This window comes from Nannospalax galili, unplaced genomic scaffold (assembly GCF_000622305.1).
Source record: "Nannospalax galili isolate Female #2095 unplaced genomic scaffold, S.galili_v1.0 scaffold161, whole genome shotgun sequence".
Classification (NCBI taxonomy): Eukaryota; Metazoa; Chordata; class Mammalia; order Rodentia; family Spalacidae; genus Nannospalax; species Nannospalax galili.
The window spans coordinates 3,438,374-3,457,071 of NW_008348586.1; the positions used below are offsets into that span (position 1 = coordinate 3,438,374).

Consider the following 18,698-nt stretch of genomic DNA (forward strand, 5'->3'; position numbering starts at 1 on the left):
TATATATATATTCATTCTCAGCTTATCCAACTATTTATTGGGAACTAGCTATATACAAATCTATATATAAAATCAGAAATGTGAAAACTTATGATTTTTCTTCCAAATCCCATTTGGATACCTTAATTCGTCTCTGGATGGAACTAATGTCTGGGCGCTCATTGCTACTGCTGTCAAGGTGCCTGGAGACAAGAGGGAAACACAGTGAGAATCTCCAAGACTAACATGCCTTGCCCCTAAGTAATTCTTAAAGAGGTAGGTGGTTTTTAGAGAATTACATTGTAGAATTTGGAAACTTACTTATAGAGTTCAGCCAAGAAAATATCCAAGCTCTGAAGTTCTTCAAAAAGTGCTAATAAGAGTTTGGGAAGGAAAGGAAAATATATTACAAAAATCAAGCAAAAGTACTTGGCTTTTAACAGGTGCTAAAACTAAAAGACATTTCAGATGTGACCAAAAAGAACAGCCTGGGACCAACGTGCTTACAGATACAGGCAAGTGTCTAAATTAGCTACTTTTCCTTCAGGGAAGCCCACCGATTGCCTTTATGGTCTCTGCTAGCAGATGAACACTGTAATTCCCTCTTTACCTTTCCTCCTACTCAAAGAGCCACCAACTATGAAATGTTCCTTCCCAGCTATGTGCTCATTCTCAGTTTACATCAGTGAAGGAACTACTGATGGCCTCACTTAAAATTATTTATTTGTGTCTGTGTGGAGGTCAGAAGACAACCTGTGTGAGGCAGTTCTCTCCTTCCACCATGTCAATTCTGGAAATCGAACTGAGGTCAATTAAGCTCATCAAGCCCATCTCACTGGCCTTGGTAGTCCTACTTTTAGAAAAAGAACTAAGAATTAGGTGACCTGTCCAGAGTCATAAGTTCAGAAAACAGAGTCATATCAAATTAGGCTTCTAAAACTTTGCAAGTGGAAAGCCTGAAATATGCGCAATGTAACAGCCAAGGTCAGTACCTACTGCATACTTCATATGTGCTGTAGCCTTTCTCAACCTGAGTCCCCAAGAGAACTAAGCTCTAATACAGCTACTGTGTAGCACACATTTCCTTCGACCCTCTTTAGAATTGAAAAGTATTCAAATTATGTTCAGAAGAGAAGCCCTGTTGGAGAAGGGTTGTCACTTCTCTTTTCTTTATATCCATACTACCTCAGTTAAGACTTGTTACATTTGAGACAGGTAGGTACTGTTGTTATTCCCTTTTTCATATTTGAGAAAGTAAGGCCTAGGGGTGCAGGCAGATTTTAAGTAAAGGAGCCAGAATTCCCATCAAGGCAGGCCAAGTTTCTGGAATTGGTAACTTTTACCACAATGAGGGTGAGACTCCCTAGGACTGGATGGAGAATTTACATATAAACATCTTCATATAACCATCCAGTACCACAACTAAAATTGGGGTATATACTATATAATACACAATATGTGCGGCTCAATTCAAGAAAGTAATTTGTCCTCAGTCTTCATTTCTCAGAAGAGTAAATACCAGGAGGTGATTAGTATTCACAACCATTACTGCCCCAGAATCACAGATAGGGAGTGTTCAAGAGACTGGGACTACTAGCCATGGGGAAATATGGACATCAGACCACAGGGAAGAGCCAGGTCACAGGTCAGGTGATATTGTAATATAACTCAGAACAGGGACATTCTACACTTAACCTCCAAGGGATTCAAAAATTTGAAAAATACATGTTACGTATCTACAAAATCTAGAGTTGTATGAAATGGTTGAATACACTAATGGCAAGTGGATGTCCAAGATATCAGGGTCTATCTTTCGACTACATTTGGCACCTTATATACAAAGTAATTACTTATCAAAGAGGATCAATTCAAAGTCCTTCATTAAAGACATAAACTAGTTGTGGCAAAGATTTGTAAAGAAAGAGTAACAGTTCCTTACAGCTCTTGTCAGTCCAGACATGGAGCTCCTGTGCAAGTTCAGGAATCACCAAGAAAGTTCGCCACCCTTGCCGTTTCTTTGATTTCAAAATATCTCCAAAAATGTGATCTCCAATATACAAAATGTCTTTGCCTTTGGCTCCCAACAGATCACAGATTGTATCAGATGAACCTGAACATTTGGAGTGAATGATGAGAAAAATTTTTCTATATTAAAGATAGCATTCAAAGTGCCACAACTGAAAAAATAGATCTTTCTTAAAAAAAAAAAAAAAAAAGGTTCACTGTTCTTTTTAAGGCCTCAGAGAAGGCTTTTAGCACTACTGTCCTGAGCAGAGCTCTGATTACGAGTCTAAGAGCAACACTAATACATGTCTCAGTTTTAGTAAAGTTAACCAGCAAAAATACAGATGGGCTGGAGATACCGTTCAGTGACTGAGTATTTACCTAGCATGCACAAGGCCCTAGGTCAATCCTCATACCACCAAAAGCATCACAACTATTTTTCACTATAGATCTATCATTAAATTGGCTTTATACAACTATTCCTTTTTTTTTTTTTTTTTTTTTTTTTCCTTTTTAAAAAGGGTCTCCCTGTAGCCCCAGCTGGCCTGGAACTCACAGAGATCTGCCTGCCTCTGCCTCCCAAGTGCTGGGACTAAAGGCCCAGATATTCAACTATTTCTAACTCTTGACATAAAATGCATCCACATGAGCTGGAGAGATGGCTCAGCGGTTAAGAGCACTGGCTACTCTTGTAGAGGACCTGGGTTCAATTCCCATCACCCACATGGCAGCTAAAAATTGTAACTCCAGTTGATCTGATGCTCTCTTCTGACCTCCGAGGGCACTGAATGATACAGTGTATTTGCATGCATGCAGGCAATACACTCATACACATATAATTCTTTTAAAAAAAATAAGCTAAGAAAATTTTTTTAATCCTTTGAGAAACATAACCCAAATCATTCCAGAACACTGAGACAAACCCTCAAACAGGTAAAGAAGGATCCTTTCAGTGTAAATAAAACTCACTCTCCTTGATTCTTACTTAGCAGATGACTATTTACCTTCTATAGGTGACATTGCTAACCATGAAGAATGTTCATGGCACTATGCTGAGAGAACAAGGAACTGTCCACAGTAAGGTCTTCAGGAGCAGTCTAGGGAAGACAATACATACTGTGCAGACTTACCCAGAACAAAGGGAAGCCTGGGACTCACCTCCTGAGTAGACGATCCCATGCTGTAGGGGGCCTGTATAGGTACCAATTTTCAGTTTGCCAGTTTTCTGGATAAAGAGAATATAGATTTTTGTAATACTTTCATCATTTTACCACAGTCTTTATCCATACTGCTTACTTGACCAGACACTAATTCTTTTTAATTAGCAGTTTGTTGGACTACCCCAGTTAAGACCAAGACTCCTAATTTCAAAAGAGAGATTATGGTCATTAAAATTAAATATATTTGCTTTCTTAAGAGGGAAATGGGGAAAGGAGACACATGAAGGACAGCATGTTAGCATACATATCACCTTCTCAACTTACAGTATCCACCTGACGGAGTACTGTGCCCTCTCCAAAAAAGAGTGGTTTCCTTGCATCCACCAAAATCAGGTCAAAGTAGGACTGCCATGGTCGATGGGAGCTCCCAGGCTGGGAAAGGAGAACCAGCAAAACCAAACATGACCGTGGGCCTAATTCTTATTCTCACTCAAACACAAGGCGTTTTAAGATACTAAGCATAACCAAAAAAAGCCATCATTTTACAAAAATATTATGCCTAGTTATAAACCACATCTTTTGGAAGCAGACAGGAACAAATAATAAATGGCTTTGATAATCTCTACATTTTAAATTATTTTCTGAAATATAGTAATTTATTTTACAGAACTTTCCCTATATGCTGCTAATACTCTGAAATAGGAGAAAAGCAGCAAGGGAGGGATGCAAGTCCATATTCAAGGGGCAGATTCAGAGACAGGTCTGACAGGTATATAAAAACACCAAGCCCTGTATCAGGATGTGCCACTTGTTCTTTGAATGATGGCTCTATAGTTAAACAATGGCCTTTGGCTCATATTGCAAAGAAATCACAAAACTAATGTTGAAGTTAAGCCAAGTGAAATTATTTCCATCCTGAAATAGAACCACAGCATTAATCTCTTCAGGCCAAGCTGAAGGACAATGTACACTGTAACTTTGGGCAATTGGGTATTCACTAATGCTTATTCATGTAAGTCTATGATTATATTCTGTAAGTATGTGACTAAGCTGCAATGTTTGTCCCTTAAATAGAATACAGAGGCCGGGCATGGTGGCACACACCTTTAATCCCAGCACTCAGAGGCAGGCCAGCTGAGGCTACAGGGAGACACTGTCTCAAAAAGTCCAAAAAAAAAAAAAAAAATACAGAAAGACTTCTAAATATCAAGAGAAGAGTAACTGCTTTTTTGGCACAAAACTCACCAATAACTAATCTAGAAATTGTCAAGAATATTCACATCCAAATTCTGCTTCTGTTAAACCAATATTATTCTTAATCTGAAATTTGATTCACTGACGTGCAAACAACAGTTCTGCATAGAACTTGTTTTGATCCTAGCCAGTATAAACCACATAGATATCCTTTTTATTTCTATCTAGTAAATATTTATATTGCTAGAGGTTTTAAACTCTGCTAGTATTGGATTACTTCTTTTAATCAGGATTAAACAATGGGCCTTCCAACTAGGACTTTTCTAGGTGGGTCCTGACCAGTTCCTTCCCTTAAATATTCCATAATGATAAAATAAAATTCATTATTACTTAAGAAATGATCTATTAAGTTACTATAATACCTTGGGGCCATGTGGGAAATCAAACAGGTAAGTCATGATTTTCTGGAAAAAAAAGCAAGAAAGTCCACATATGACTTTTGCAAAGGAAATATTAACACCTAAAAAAAATGGTTAAGGTATGAATTAACTACATATACACTAACCACATTTTCAATATAGAATTAACCACATTTTTGTTTTCTCTATATTTTATGAAATCATGACAGTGAAAAGTAAAAATTAAAAAATTGGCTGGGTGTGGTGGCGCACGCCTTTAATCCCAGCACTTGGGAGGCAGAGGCAGGCAGATCTCTGTGAGTTCAAGGCCAGCCTGGTCTACATAGTAAGTTTAAGGCCAGCTGGGGCTACAGGGAGACCTTATCTCAAAAAAGACCCCCCCAAAAATTTAAAAATTAAGGTTTCATGAGACCAAAAAAAAAAAAAAAAAAAAAGCCTCTGTCTTGGGGATCCAGGCTTCTAGATATCTCTGTGGACTCCTTCATATGTCCAGTCCACTTCTGAAAGACACATGTGGCAATAAGGACACTGGGAACACTAATACTCACATGTAAATAAAATACCACCGTCTCAATAGAGAACTGATGGGGACAGAACTTCTTAATAGAACCATTAGTCTGTAACTGTCTCAGTGAAAGCGTTTAAATCTGCCCCTACCCCCAACCTTTAATCATAATTTTTAAAACAATTTAAAGAGGTAGTAAGTTTCAATGCCTAAGATTCAAAACACCTTTACACCACCTCTTACTACTGGGCTTCCAACAGCAGGGAGGTACAGAAAGTAAAGGGTGTGAGTTCTCAAATTTAGATAAATGAGGTTCTAAAAAGACAGAGAAGTCATTTAAATCAGCACAAGTGTTTTCAATAGCCCCCGAATTAAAACCTTTAAGTAGTCAGTGTAATAGTCAAAAAGTATTTTTTAAGTTACAATAATTCTAGCATGACCGTTATTTTATATACTTTTAATTTTTTTACTGTTTTCAAAGTAAGATTGCAAGAAATGACCCTCATTTAATAAATTCTGTCTTCTTCATCTTTACAGTTCTTCAGGTCACAATAATTTCTATATATAAACAAATATAAAAATTAAGCACTTACATCTGTATATTTATAGTCACTGTTGGTGGCAAGAAATACTTTCCCTACTTCTTTCATCCGGCTCAGAAGCAAAGGCAATTTTCCCTGAAATATAATATGATAATGAACAAAATACTTCAATGGTTGTATTGTATATTTATAGATTAGCATAGTCATATATTGGAATTCTGTCTAAATAAGAAGAGGGTAATAAACCTTTTCAGAAATAGTTGGTTTCAGAATTTTGCATTTAAAAGCCTGCATTATTTGGCTTTTAAAGTATTAAGATACACAGTATATATTATATACAACATCTTTATGTGTAAAATGAATACATGATCATTAATAATAGACCTTTACTTTCCTTCTTGAGGTCTGCCTCAAAAAAACCTTGTGGTTTCTAAAGTGTGTGATTTAGGTATGTTAGAGATCAGAAGTTGATTCTAAACTGCACCAACAAATATTCTACATGGGGTTTACTAGATATGTCTCCACTGTGGGTACTATGACTTCATGCACAATGAAATGATAGCTGCAGGTGCAACCTAGAAATATCCACACCCAATTGCAGATAAAACAAGAAAAGTCGAACTCTTGATGTGTCTGGAAATAAAAGCCTTTTCTTTCTCTCACAAGTAGGTTCCTTTACAAATTCTCCCGAGTCCTCCTATTCAGTGTCCTTTCTTGAAACCGTAAGGGGAATAGGGAGGAAGGACAAATCCCAAAACAAACTGCCACTGCATTTTAATTTTACTCTATAGTAAAGAAAGAAGCACCTCATCTTCAGATTGTGTACGTGTGTAAACTGTTTTTTAAACAGTGCTGGGGCTTGCACCCAAGTCTTGTACGTACTCAGCAAGTGCTTTTCTAGGCTATATAACCAGCCTGTAGATTTTTTTGAAACAATTTTAGACTTATAGAAAAGTTGTGAAACTATATTCATATGCACATGTACACATATATTCTTCCCATGAATTCCGTACAGTTTTCTTTAATATTAACACTATAACTTCAACATAATTGAAAATTAACATTAGTTGAATACTATGATCTATAGATATTTTTAAATTTCATCTGTTTACTAATTTTTAATGTATTTTAAAGCTAATAGATCATTTTTTGCTAATAGATTAAAGGCTGATAACAGTCAAATCCATGCACATTTTTGAGTGGATCAAGTGCAGTGCTCATGATCTGGGTGCGTCTCAGCTTACTATTTACTACCTAGATGACCTTCAGCAAGATATTTGATCATTCCTTTATTCTTCAGTGTCTACATCTATAAAAATACCAAGTCTCTCAGTTCCATGAAGATTATATATTGATGCCTTATATTGTAAGGCATCAATCATAGCATGGCAATGTAGACACAGTGATCCTCTAGCTGTTATGATTAGAGTTAAAAGGACAAACACTGAGTCTTCTTCTTTCCTCTCAACAAACAGGAAAAACTAGTAAAATCTATGCTCTGGTTGAAAAGTCTTTCTGATTATGCTACAACAAGTATCTTCTCATGTGTATTTCATTAGAAATAGGTTTATCATTCACTTCTTTACTAAGCAAAATAAGTTACCATGAAGATTTATTTCCCCTTTTAATACTCACATCTTTGACCACATACTTCTCAAGATTTTCAACTGTCTTTTCCTTAAGGGATCCCTAGAAGAAGAAGAAAACACTAAGAAAACAATAAAAACAGGATTTTTGTTGGCTTCTTCTTGTTACTTTTGACACGGGCTAGCCTTTGGACTCATGATCCTCCTGCCTCAGTCTCCCAAGTACTGAGATTACAGATCTAGGACACCATGCCTGGATCATAAATTAAGGGGTTGGCTTGTTTGAGACAAAGCCTCACTTTGGAGCCCAGGTTGGCTTTCAACTTGTGACCACCTTGCTTTGTCTCCCAGTCTCTGGGATTGCAGGTGTATGCCACCATAATTGACCTACAAATTGGTTTTTAACATATAAGTTTATTAGAAAACTCTCTTTTGGTTTTTTTTTGAGACAGGGTCTTCTGTACCCCAGCAGACCTAGAACTCACTATGTAGAACAGGCTGGCCTCAATCTCACAGAGATCCACCTGCCTCTGCCTCTGAGTGCTGGGATGAAAGGTGTGCACCACTACAACCAGTCATCCTACCCTCTTTCTTTTTCAATTTTTTTTTATTTATTTTTATGTGTATGAGTGTTATATGCATGCATGTAGGTGCACCCATGTTATACAATGCCTGTGGAGGTCAGAAGAGGGAGTCAGATCCCCTGGAACTAGAGATACAGGTGGCCATTAATCACCATATGGGTGCTAGGATTTGAACCTGGGTCTTCTGCAAGAGCAGTCAGTGCTCTTAACCACTGAGCCATCTCACCCCCCCCTTTCTTTTTAAACAGAAGAAAATTCTACTCTAGTTGGCCTTGCAAAGTTAGTATTTGACCATAAATTATGTGCCAGAGAGTAAACAGGTGATTAAACAGCTTTTAAGTACCTTGTAATGAACCCAGTCAACAGCATCTCTTACATCCTGGAACATGCTCCGGTAGGACATGAAGAGGTCCCCATCTTTAAATCCTGTTTCACAGCTACAGAAAGATGAAAAGAACATGACAGGGAATCCAAAACAGAGTAAATAAATGAATATCAAAACTGACCAAGGGACCCAAAGTTTCCATATCACATGGGTATATGCTGTGGTTAATTAGGAAAATTCTCCCTAATGAAAATCCATCTTTGATCATTACAAATGGCCAGAATATTGTAGCAAAATGTAATATAATTGTAAACAAACATAAGGTGACATATGTTGAAATTAAAAGGCCAAGGTTCCAAAATATTCAGTTCTGTATCATTTTTAGAAACAGGTTCTCACTAAACAAATATTTAAAACTTAAAATTGGTCATTTAGGTACTTTCCACCCTGACTTTCCTGGTATTGTCCCTAGGTACAAATGTACTGTTCACTTTCTATTTAATTAGTAACTCAGTTTTCCACCAAATTTGGTGTCTTGAAGTAAGCCCTCAAATAAGAAGTTAGCACACTCTAGCACATACAGTTACATTTTAAGCCATGGCTACACAACTCCCAACAACCCCCCAAAGGAAAGGATAACTGTGCAAGACTTAAGTAAAATTATGCTTTAGGGAAGATAAACATTTATTCCTTGCTGAAACCTTGCTGGGCCTGGGAATGAAACTAAATTACCATCCCTGAATGGCTCCTGGGTAGCTGCTGTGAAGTGAGTTGGGGGGTTTTAGTGTAATTCTGCTTGGACAGATAATCATCACACAAACCTCCCACTCAGTTGTCACAATTAGCACCTCTGCTGGCCGTCTTCATTCCCAGGAGAAGCCAATCAGAAGTGGTCCCTTCCAAACATGGCTGCAGCACACTGGCAAGGAGAGGGGCCGTGTGGGAGGTGAGAGCCTGCATGGAGCTGCTGGTGCTGTCCCATCTCTCAGGCTGGCAATGTGGCATCTCTCACTAGCACTAAATTCACTTTAGAAAAGCAGAAAAGACCTACAATGGCCAGTTCTCTAAAACCCTGCACATCAATTTTTAAAAATCAAATGGAAAAAGAAAACTGTAGTATAAACGTACCTGGTATATCTGGGACAATTAGTAAAAAAATCTACGAGGCAGGCCAACAGGTAGGTCTCTGAAAAAAGAACAGTTATTAATGAGCTGTAAGTGAAGAAATCCAAGCTGACTTGATTACCTCCCTTGAGTAAACACAATCACAGAAAGAGGGACAGCGTTAGTATATGCAAGCATAGAATGGGGTTACCTGGCAGATTGAACAGTGTGTTCAAGATGTAAAATCGTTCAGTATCATCTCGTTGGATAAATTTGTTTGGATACTGCTCTCTAGTTTCTGGTCTGAAAGAAAAATTTAAAAATTAATTGACATTCAAAAATAGCATGTTAACAGTGGAAAAATATTCATTATTCGAAAATTGTCTCAAATATTAAGTATAGGTACGAAGATTAACAAGTTTCAAATATTAAATATAGCTATGAAGATGAATAAGCTTGGGATGAACCTTTAAAGAGTGGCTGGAGAGATGGCTCAGTGGTTAAGAGCACAGACTACTCTTGCTAGAGGACCTGAGTTTGATTCCCAGCATCCACATGGCAGCTAACAACTGTCCAAAACTCCAGTTCCAGATCTGACACCCTCTTCTGACCTCTGTGGGCACTGTACAATACGGGTGCACTTACACACATGCAGGCAATATGCTCATACACATAAAATAATAAAATAATTTTTTAAAAAAGTTCTCTTTAAAGACAAAACAACTCAGGCTTCTCACTATGGTAGGAGAGTTAAGCCATACATGGATACAATTAGAATGTCCAAAAAAATCCCAACTACTACAAGAAAGCTGACAAGAGCTATATGAAAACCAAAGGGAAACTATTTCAGCTTGAAAGGTAGACAAAAAATAGGTATAGTGAGTTCCAGGCCAGCCAGGGCTACACAGCAAAGCCTGTCTCCAAACGACAAGAACAACCTAGGAAGGGTTCGTTCATGTGGGTGGTAGGATATGAGCCGAGCCTTATAGGCTAAGTGGACCAATTTCAGTAAAGAAAGAAGAACAGTGAAATAAAAAACAGACCATGCTACGCTCCATTCAGGAACAGGAGGGTGTCACTTAAGTGTTCAAGCAGAGGCTATCAAAACTAATATGTAGGCCTTAACATATATGACAGAATGCATGAAATCTGGTGGGGGAGGTCTATGAGTGGGTGTGGATTTAAATACGATTAATATTAATTGTATGGAATGCACAAAAATATACACTAAAAATATAAACAAAAAACCTAGTATGTAAAAATATTAAATTGGCATTTTAGGATAAACTGGAGGAATAACTAGATAAATTATAAAAATATCCCTTTCTAATGCATTTGTGTCTCGTCCCATTAGAAGCTCAGTCTATTTTTCCTGCCTTGAGCACAGAGAGGTGTGAACAACAGGTAAGGGATCCAAGCAGAGACTTGAAACCACTTCTGCATTGCTATTCATGTATGTGGTCAGTAAGCAGCTGATCTAGAATGGCCTCGATCACGTCTACCAGTTATCAGGCAGCTGCCCAAGCACCTCATTTTTTTCCAAGTACCTTTCATCCTTCAGCTGACTATCTCGTTCTCATTCACCTGTAAGTCTCAGGGTTCCAAGCACAGAAGAAGGCAAGCCACAATGCACAAATCTTTTCCAAGTCTCTGCTTGGATCTCATTAGCTGCCCAACTAACTTTCAAAAAAAAAAAAAAAAAACAAAATGGTGACAGAGTCTTGTTATGCAGTCCAGTCTGGCTTCAAATTTGTGATCACCCTGTCTCAGCCTCGAGTGCTAGAATTACAAGCATGAGCCACCATGTCCAATTAACTCAGAATTTTTAGTTTAATAAAATGAATTAGCCAGGCGTGGTGGTGCACACCTTTAATCCCAATAGGCAGAAGCAGGTGGATCTCTGTGATTAGTAAGCTAACCCGGTCTATATAGTGAGTTGCAAGCCAGCTGGGGCTACAGGGATATCCTGTCGGGGGCTGGTGGGGGAGAAGAGAAAATAGAAAAGAAATCTGGTCATTTTTTTTAAGCTGCTGTCTTGGAGTAACTTATTATATAGCAAAAGCTGATAAAGACAGGCATGGTGGCATAGCACTTGGGAGATGGAAGTAGGAGGATCAGGAGTTCAATGTCAGCTTCTACTATATAGGGCAAGTTCCAAGCAAACCGGGGTACAAAGTGAGACCAGTTGTATGGGAGAGAGGAAAGAGGGGAGAGAAGGAAAGGGGAGAAGAGAGAAAAGGGGAAGAAGGGAGGGGAGAGGAGAAAGAGAAGAGCTGACAGACAGAGTAATGAGAAAACAATGAACTGCATCAAATAAGAACAGTAGAGTCTATCCTAGTCCAGAGTCAAAGGAAAAGAAAAGAGAGAGGGAAAAAAAAATCCTTCCCCTACCCCACCCCTGAATGCTAGAGACCAAACCTAGAGTCTGGTACATGCAGGCAAGCATTCCACCTCTGAGCTCTATTCCCTAACTGAGCTACACCCCCAGCCCTGGTACTCTTTATTGAAGATTTTTTTCCCCTAGGCTGGGAATCTTCACAGCCAATCTATGCAAGTATACACATCTATATAAACAAAACCAAATGTAAACCTTAGAGTGAGTTGAATATATTCCTGCTTAGGTTTGCTAATTACAAACAGCATGAACTCCGGTTAGGCATATAAAATTATATTAGCTTCTTGGTTCAGTCACCTTTTAATCACCCTTATGAAACATTCTTATGAAACAAAGAATTTATTTATAATAAAAAATGACTTAGAATATCTCTTCTTTGGCATTCTAAGATTTTCTGTAACAAAAAATAATGCAGACAGGAATAGTTAATATTAAGCACATTGCCCTCACTCAAAAGATAGACAGCAATTTTTTAGCAGTTACAACCCAAGCTGACTTATAAATATGGTTAGCATTTCAATTCAAGGGAAAATAATACATCATGAAAGGAGGAAAAATAAACTTGGAGTTGGAAAGAAAGCAGTTATAATACGAATTACTTCTAACTCTCTGTGACTCACAAAATAATCTTTTTTCTGAAAAATGACACCCCAACTTAGCCAAGTGTGTCAGATGATGCCAGATGGAATGTGGATTTGTCTAGCCTTGTCCACCACTGCACTTTAATAACCATTCTTTTCTTTTCCCCTACTTTCAAAGTCTCTCCTTTCTAAGATTTTTTTTCTCCTTTTTATTCTAAGGACTGTATTGTACTAAATTTGAATGACTCCACATTGACTCACAAATAAACTTATTATTAAAAGTACTTCCAAAGAAGCTACTTTGAAACTTTATTAGGGGGAATGCAGCAGGATCTTGCTTGTTATTTTTGTGTTTGAAACAAGGCCTCATGTAGCCCAGGCTGCTCTGGAACTCACAGGCCAAGGATGACCTGAACTCCTAATCCTGATACTGGGATTACAGATGTGCACCACCATTCCTAGCTTAGGTCTATATATTTGAGTCAAATTTGGCTGTGAAACTAATTTATTCAACTGCTTCTCTTCACTTTTTTTTCTCTGTCTTTTCTATTAACAACAACAAAATCCCTTTCAGACATAAATAAAACCCTGGTTCATCTTCACTGGGACTCTGAATAATAGTGTCAATATCTGCATGTAAAAGAGCTACATGCCATTTTATTTTTAAAGCTGCTTCCTGACACAAAGCACCTTTTACACTAACAATAGAAGAGAGATGGATATAACCCTCCTTGGCCTGCTCAGATACATCAAGGTGAATATATACTTCACACTGTTCTCACAGTGTACACCTGAGACATTTCTGAGCTCACAGTAAAGCTTGCTGAATAGCACTGTACCAGATGCGTCAATTCTAAGAGGGACATAACCATGACTTCAGATTTAAAGGAAGCTCTGATGCAATTTCAGATAGTTTATACCTCTTGTTATAAAAAGTACTTCCCAGAAGCACTGTCTTTTTAATTATTACAGTGCAACTGTGAAGTTAACCACTTTATTGTCAACAATAAATTATAAAAATTACATGAAAGCCTAACATAAAAACAATTATGTTTCAAAAGTTGTAGTTATGACACAGTATCAAATTTTGACATTTTTAAAGAAAAACTTGGAATGGTTCATCAAAAAAATAAGTAGATGGATGCTTAATAACTGCTGTTTACTAGGGTAGAAACCCCAAATATAATAATAGTGGAATTATTACTATGAAAATATGTTATTTGTTTTAAATATGATTACCCTTACTCTCCTCCTCTTCCCCTCACTTCACCCTTTCTTCCTTCCTTTTGTGGTATTGTAGTTCAAACCCAGAGCCACCCACATTCTAAGCAAATGTTCTATAACTGAACTCCCCTCCCCTTCCCAATCATTTCTCATTTCTGAGATGGGTGCTGTTATGCTATCCAGGCTCTGGCAAGGAATTCTTAGACTCAAGGATCCTCCTACCTCAGCTTTCAGAGCAGCTGGTACTACCGGCAAGCACTATTGTGCCCAGCTCTACCTTGTATTCAGGGTATCTTGTATTTTTAACCCTGTGTTTTAAATCTGTATATAAAAGAGCTTGGGTTAGTAATAATACATGTAATTATACAAATGTCTGAAGCTATTCATTAGAAGATAAAAATGTATCACTATTTAAAAAAAATCTTAGTTGTAGGGCTGGAGAGATGGCTCACTGGTAAATAACACTAGCTGCTTTTGCAGAGGATCAGGGTTTAGGTTCCCAGCACCCACATGATGGCAAACAACTGCCCAAAACTCCAGTTCCAGGAGATCCAAAACTCTCTTCTGGCACTGCATACACGGTGCACTTACATACATGCAGGCAAAACACTCATACACATTAAAGTGTTTCATTTAAAAATTTAAAAAGGTGTTATCATCACATCCCCACTCTATGCCTGGCTTTAAAAAAATTTTTTTAGGGGTTGGAGAGATGGCTCAACAGTTAAGAGCACCAGCTGCTCTTGCAGAAGACCCAGGTTCAAATCCCAGCACCCACATGGCAGCTAACAACCATCTGTAACTCCAGTTCCAGAGGATCCGACACCTTCTTCTGTCCTCTGAGGTGTCACACTGCATGACACAAATGCACTTACATACATGCAAGAAATACATTCATACACATAAAATTTTATATATATATATGATATTTTGGAAAAAAAGGGCAGACCATTCGTGGGGAATGACATTTGAGGTTGCCTTCTGCATGCCACACACACCCCCCTCCACACACACACACACAATAGAAAGAGGTTAAAAGTGTTTTGTACTCACCCTCTTATGAAGTTAAATCCATGTGCACAAACCAAGAGGTTTCCATAGGCATCAACTTTCAAAAGATTTCCATACAGTGTGTCAAAGACAAGTCCTCTACAAGAAAATAAAGAAATCACTGATAGTGCAAATAATACATGCAACAATTTTATATGCTCAATCACCATAACCTGACTTCATTTAATTCAAGCTTTGTAGCAACTCAGGTATATTCCAAAACAATAAAATCTTATATGCTAAAGTGGGTGAAAATATTCTTAAAAAGAAATCAGGAGCTGGGGAGATGGCTCAGCAGTTAGGAGCACTGGTTGCTCTTGCAGAGGATGAAGGTTCAGTTCCCAGCACCCATATGCCATTTACAACTGTCTCTAACTCCACTTCCAGGGGATCCAACATCCTCTTCTGACCTCTGTGGGCACTGCACATATGGGTGTACTTACATGCATGAGGGCAAAATGCTCATACACATAAAAAGTAAAAATAAATAAATAAAACTTTTTAAACAAAAATAAAATCACAGGACTAAGGACATAGCTCAGTTATAGAGCACTTGCCTAGCATGTATGAAATCCCTGGGTTTGATTCCCAGCATACACAATTATGGAGACAGGGGAATGAATCTCAGAGCAACTACAAATATTTATTCCGGGTATGTACAGAGTCACAATTGGTTTATGTTAGAAATAAGGACTCAATCAAACTAGCTTAAAATACGTAAAATACTTCCTCTTACCAAAGCTGCTATCTTTCTAAATAATCGTTAAATTTCTTTGGATAACTGAGCTGTCCTATATTTCCCTCTATTACATGTTACAGAGACACATATATTATTTCAAACAAATACATACATACATTATACACACATTTTGTTTGTTTTTCCCTTCCCTCCCTCTCCCTCCCTTTCCCTCCTGTTTTCCTTTCCTATTCTCTTCCTTCTGTCTTCCTCTCTCTCCCTTGTTCCCTTTCTCAGTCGTCCCTTCCTCCATTCTGTCTGTGTTTGTTTATATAGGTGTAAACTTAGATACAGAAATATTGAGTGTCTATAAAAGATTTCTTTTTGAAAAATAGGTTTCAACTGTTAAAATACAGTCTGAAAAATCACTAGACCAAACAATTGTAAGTCCTTTTCCTCCCAGGCTTTGATTATTGTTAGGATTTCAAAATCCAGGAAAAATAGAAAAAAGAGATTGAAAATCTTTTGGAATATACAACAAATATCTATCAAATTGCAATTCTGCTAAGAGGCAAAGCTATGGGCAAAATGGAATCTTGTAGCCCTTCAGATATACAGGACTATGATTAATCGGTCAAATTCCATTTTGTTTTTTGCTAATGGTGTAGAAGTCTGCTCTCACCTAGGTACTGAATGTACTACATGATATTTGGGTAGAAAGACAAAATTTTAATAATCAAATTCTCTTGCATTTAGAGTATCATATACTATTGGAAATGCTGTGATACTTGAGCTAATTTCCCCTTTTTATATTTAGTCATTCATTAAATCAATACATTTTTATTGAATATGATATGTGTCAGCCACAATGTGTTGGGTCTACAGTATTTATCCCTATCCATAAGAGATTATGCTTTAGTGATAAAGATAGAAACTAAACAAATAATCACACAAACAAGTATATAATTGTAAACTCTTACAGGAGAGAGTGTAATAGAAATTAATGTACATTTGGAAGTGGGCCTTCTATAGGATAAAAAACAGTCTTTTCAGCAAGTAGATTTGAGGGAGCTACTGAACATGGATGCAGCCTGGTAGTTTTAGGAAGCAGTCTCCCTGAAGCTACTCAGGATTGCTTTTCTTTCATCGTGAACTTCATTATCCTTGTGAATCTTTCTCAGCCACCAGTTAATGACATAGCAAGGAGAGGAGCCCACAGATTACAGATTCACACCAAGCAGTTCACCTTCCACAGTCTAGCTGTTGACACAGATAGAGCACTTGACTGAGCTTAGTACCCGCCTTGCAGAACACACTCAATGACTTAAGGCAAATGGTGTCTACTCTCCATAGTCCAGTGTTCTCATATATTCTCAAAAACCAGAGTTCAGAGAGTCTTCTTCATTTACACACACACATTTTAAGATGGGGTCTCCCTATGTAGCCTTGGCTGACTTAGAACTCACTATGTAGGCCTGCCTCTGTCTCTAGAGTTGTGGGATTAAAGGCACCTGCTACCAAGACCAGCTAAGTATCTTTCTTAATTGTCAATCTTCCCTATCAAAGCTAAAAAAGGTTCTGACTACCAGATTAAATGCATTAGAAAGACATGTAACTAACTGCCTTTCAAAAGTCAAAGGTAGGCTAGAGAGTTAACCACCTATGATTATGCCTGCAGGCTCAATGATTCCTTCTCTAACCATCAGTGGGTCTTCCTGAATATTTATAAACTTAGCTCTGTTTAAGAACACAAAAAAGGGTTAAGAGGTATGACTCAGGGGTTAACAGCATTAGCTGCTCTTCCAGAGGACCCTGATTTGGTTCCCAGCACCCATATGGTGGCTAACCCCTGTCTGTAACTCCAGTTCCATGGGATTCACACTTTCTTCTAGCCTCCTAGGGCACCAGGCACAAACACGATGCACTTAGAAATATCCAAGCAAAACACTCCTACACATAAAATTAAAATAAATAAAATCTTGAAATACAAAACCAAAAAACATAAAAGAGCTGGGCATGGTGGCTCATGCCTATAATTCTAGCACTTGGGAGTCTGAGGAGGAAAGCAAGTTTAAGGCCAGCCTGGGCTACATAGACTGTCAAGAGGGAGGAAGAGGAAAAGTGAGTAAGAGGGAAAAGAGAAGAGAAAAAGAGGGGAAAGAGAGGAAGAAAAGAAGAGAGGGCTGAGAGAAAGAAAGAATACAAAAGATACAGTGGTGCAGTGATTTAGGAGGACTGCATGGATCCTGGACTATGGACATACAAGAAAAGTTCTGGTAACTTTAAAATCGATACCAAGAAATGATTATTCAATGTATTTTTGCATGGCCTGGTATAAATTTGGAATTTTTAATTTTGCAGCCGGGAATGTGGTCTTATTACAAAAGTATCTTGAAGCCAGGCATGGTGGCACACACCTTTAATCCCAGCACTTGGGAGGCAGAGGCAGGCGGATCTCTGTGAGTTCAAGGCCAGCCTGGTCTACATAGTGAGTTCCAGGACAGCTGGGGCTACAGGGAGACCCTGTCTCAAAAAGACCAAAAAAAAAAAAAATCTTGAAAACTTACCTGGTAGGGAATGTAGAATCGTAAGCAAAGCTGAGCAGCTCCTGAGGATAGCCAATAGAAACTAATCTCTCCACAGTAAGCTCAAAGCCAAGGGATTCATATTCTGGAGACTTGTACACTGCACAAAGAGGAGGTTCTCATTAGTCAGCATAAAAAGGCAGATGAATGAATTTTTATTCTTCCTAACTCCTCCTTCCTTGACAGTACGTCTTTTTTTTCTTTTTCTTTTCCCTCAAATTTTGTGTCCTGTATTATACCCAGCCAGTAATTAGGAAAATTCAACTGTTAGACTGTGGAAATAGGTTATGTCAGGAACAGCAGGCACAAGAACTTTTAAACATTTCAGAATAGTTCTTAGCCTACTGTAAACGTTTTCCCTGTATCTACTCTTACATTCCCAACAACCTAAATGCAGAAAAAGTCCAATATGCACAGCTGTGATATAACTGAGACTATGAAACAACAGCAAACTAGGTAAGAGAGGTTGTTGAAAGCTTTACTACAGCTGACACAGCAATCTTCAAAGTGAGCTTTCTTGTTTGGTAGCTGCTTTGTCCTCTTCCAATCAGGGTATCTGTTCTACCTGTCAGATTACTTTTCTTTTTTTGTCTTTCTGAAACAGGGTCTTCCTGTAGCCCCAGCTGACCTGTAACTTACTATGTAGACCAGACTGGCCTCAAACTCAGAGATCCGCCTGCTTCTGCCTCCCAAGTGCTGGGATTAAAGGCATGCGCCACCATGCCCAGCTCTCTCTACTATTTTATGTATCTAAAACTTTCCATGATGAAAAAAAGGTTTTAGTG

General features: G+C 38.1%; 1 protein-coding gene across 4 annotated transcripts in view; it reads right to left on the bottom strand.

Moving 5' to 3' along the window:
* Nt5c2 (5'-nucleotidase, cytosolic II) overlaps positions 1-18,698 on the bottom strand; it is a 224,792-nt gene that overhangs the window by 2,315 nt on the left and 203,779 nt on the right. For 3 of the 4 annotated variants that reach the window (XM_008845675.2, XM_029569602.1, XM_008845676.2), the window contains 13 exons: positions 17,896-18,013; positions 14,656-14,751; positions 9,614-9,705; positions 9,427-9,484; positions 8,317-8,410; positions 7,439-7,492; positions 5,855-5,938; positions 4,760-4,801; positions 3,468-3,575; positions 3,142-3,208; positions 1,919-2,089; positions 301-352; positions 122-182 (listed from right to left, as the gene is read on the bottom strand). In XM_008845675.2, coding sequence (XP_008843897.2) covers positions 122-182; positions 301-352; positions 1,919-2,089; positions 3,142-3,208; positions 3,468-3,575; positions 4,760-4,801; positions 5,855-5,938; positions 7,439-7,492; positions 8,317-8,410; positions 9,427-9,484; positions 9,614-9,705; positions 14,656-14,751; positions 17,896-18,013 — 1,097 coding nt within the window. Of the gene's footprint in view, positions 1-121; positions 183-300; positions 353-1,918; positions 2,090-3,141; positions 3,209-3,467; positions 3,576-4,759; positions 4,802-5,854; positions 5,939-7,438; positions 7,493-8,316; positions 8,411-9,119; positions 9,257-9,426; positions 9,485-9,613; positions 9,706-14,655; positions 14,752-17,895; positions 18,014-18,698 lie in introns of those variants that run through there. The other variant, XM_029569603.1, reaches the window with a different exon arrangement.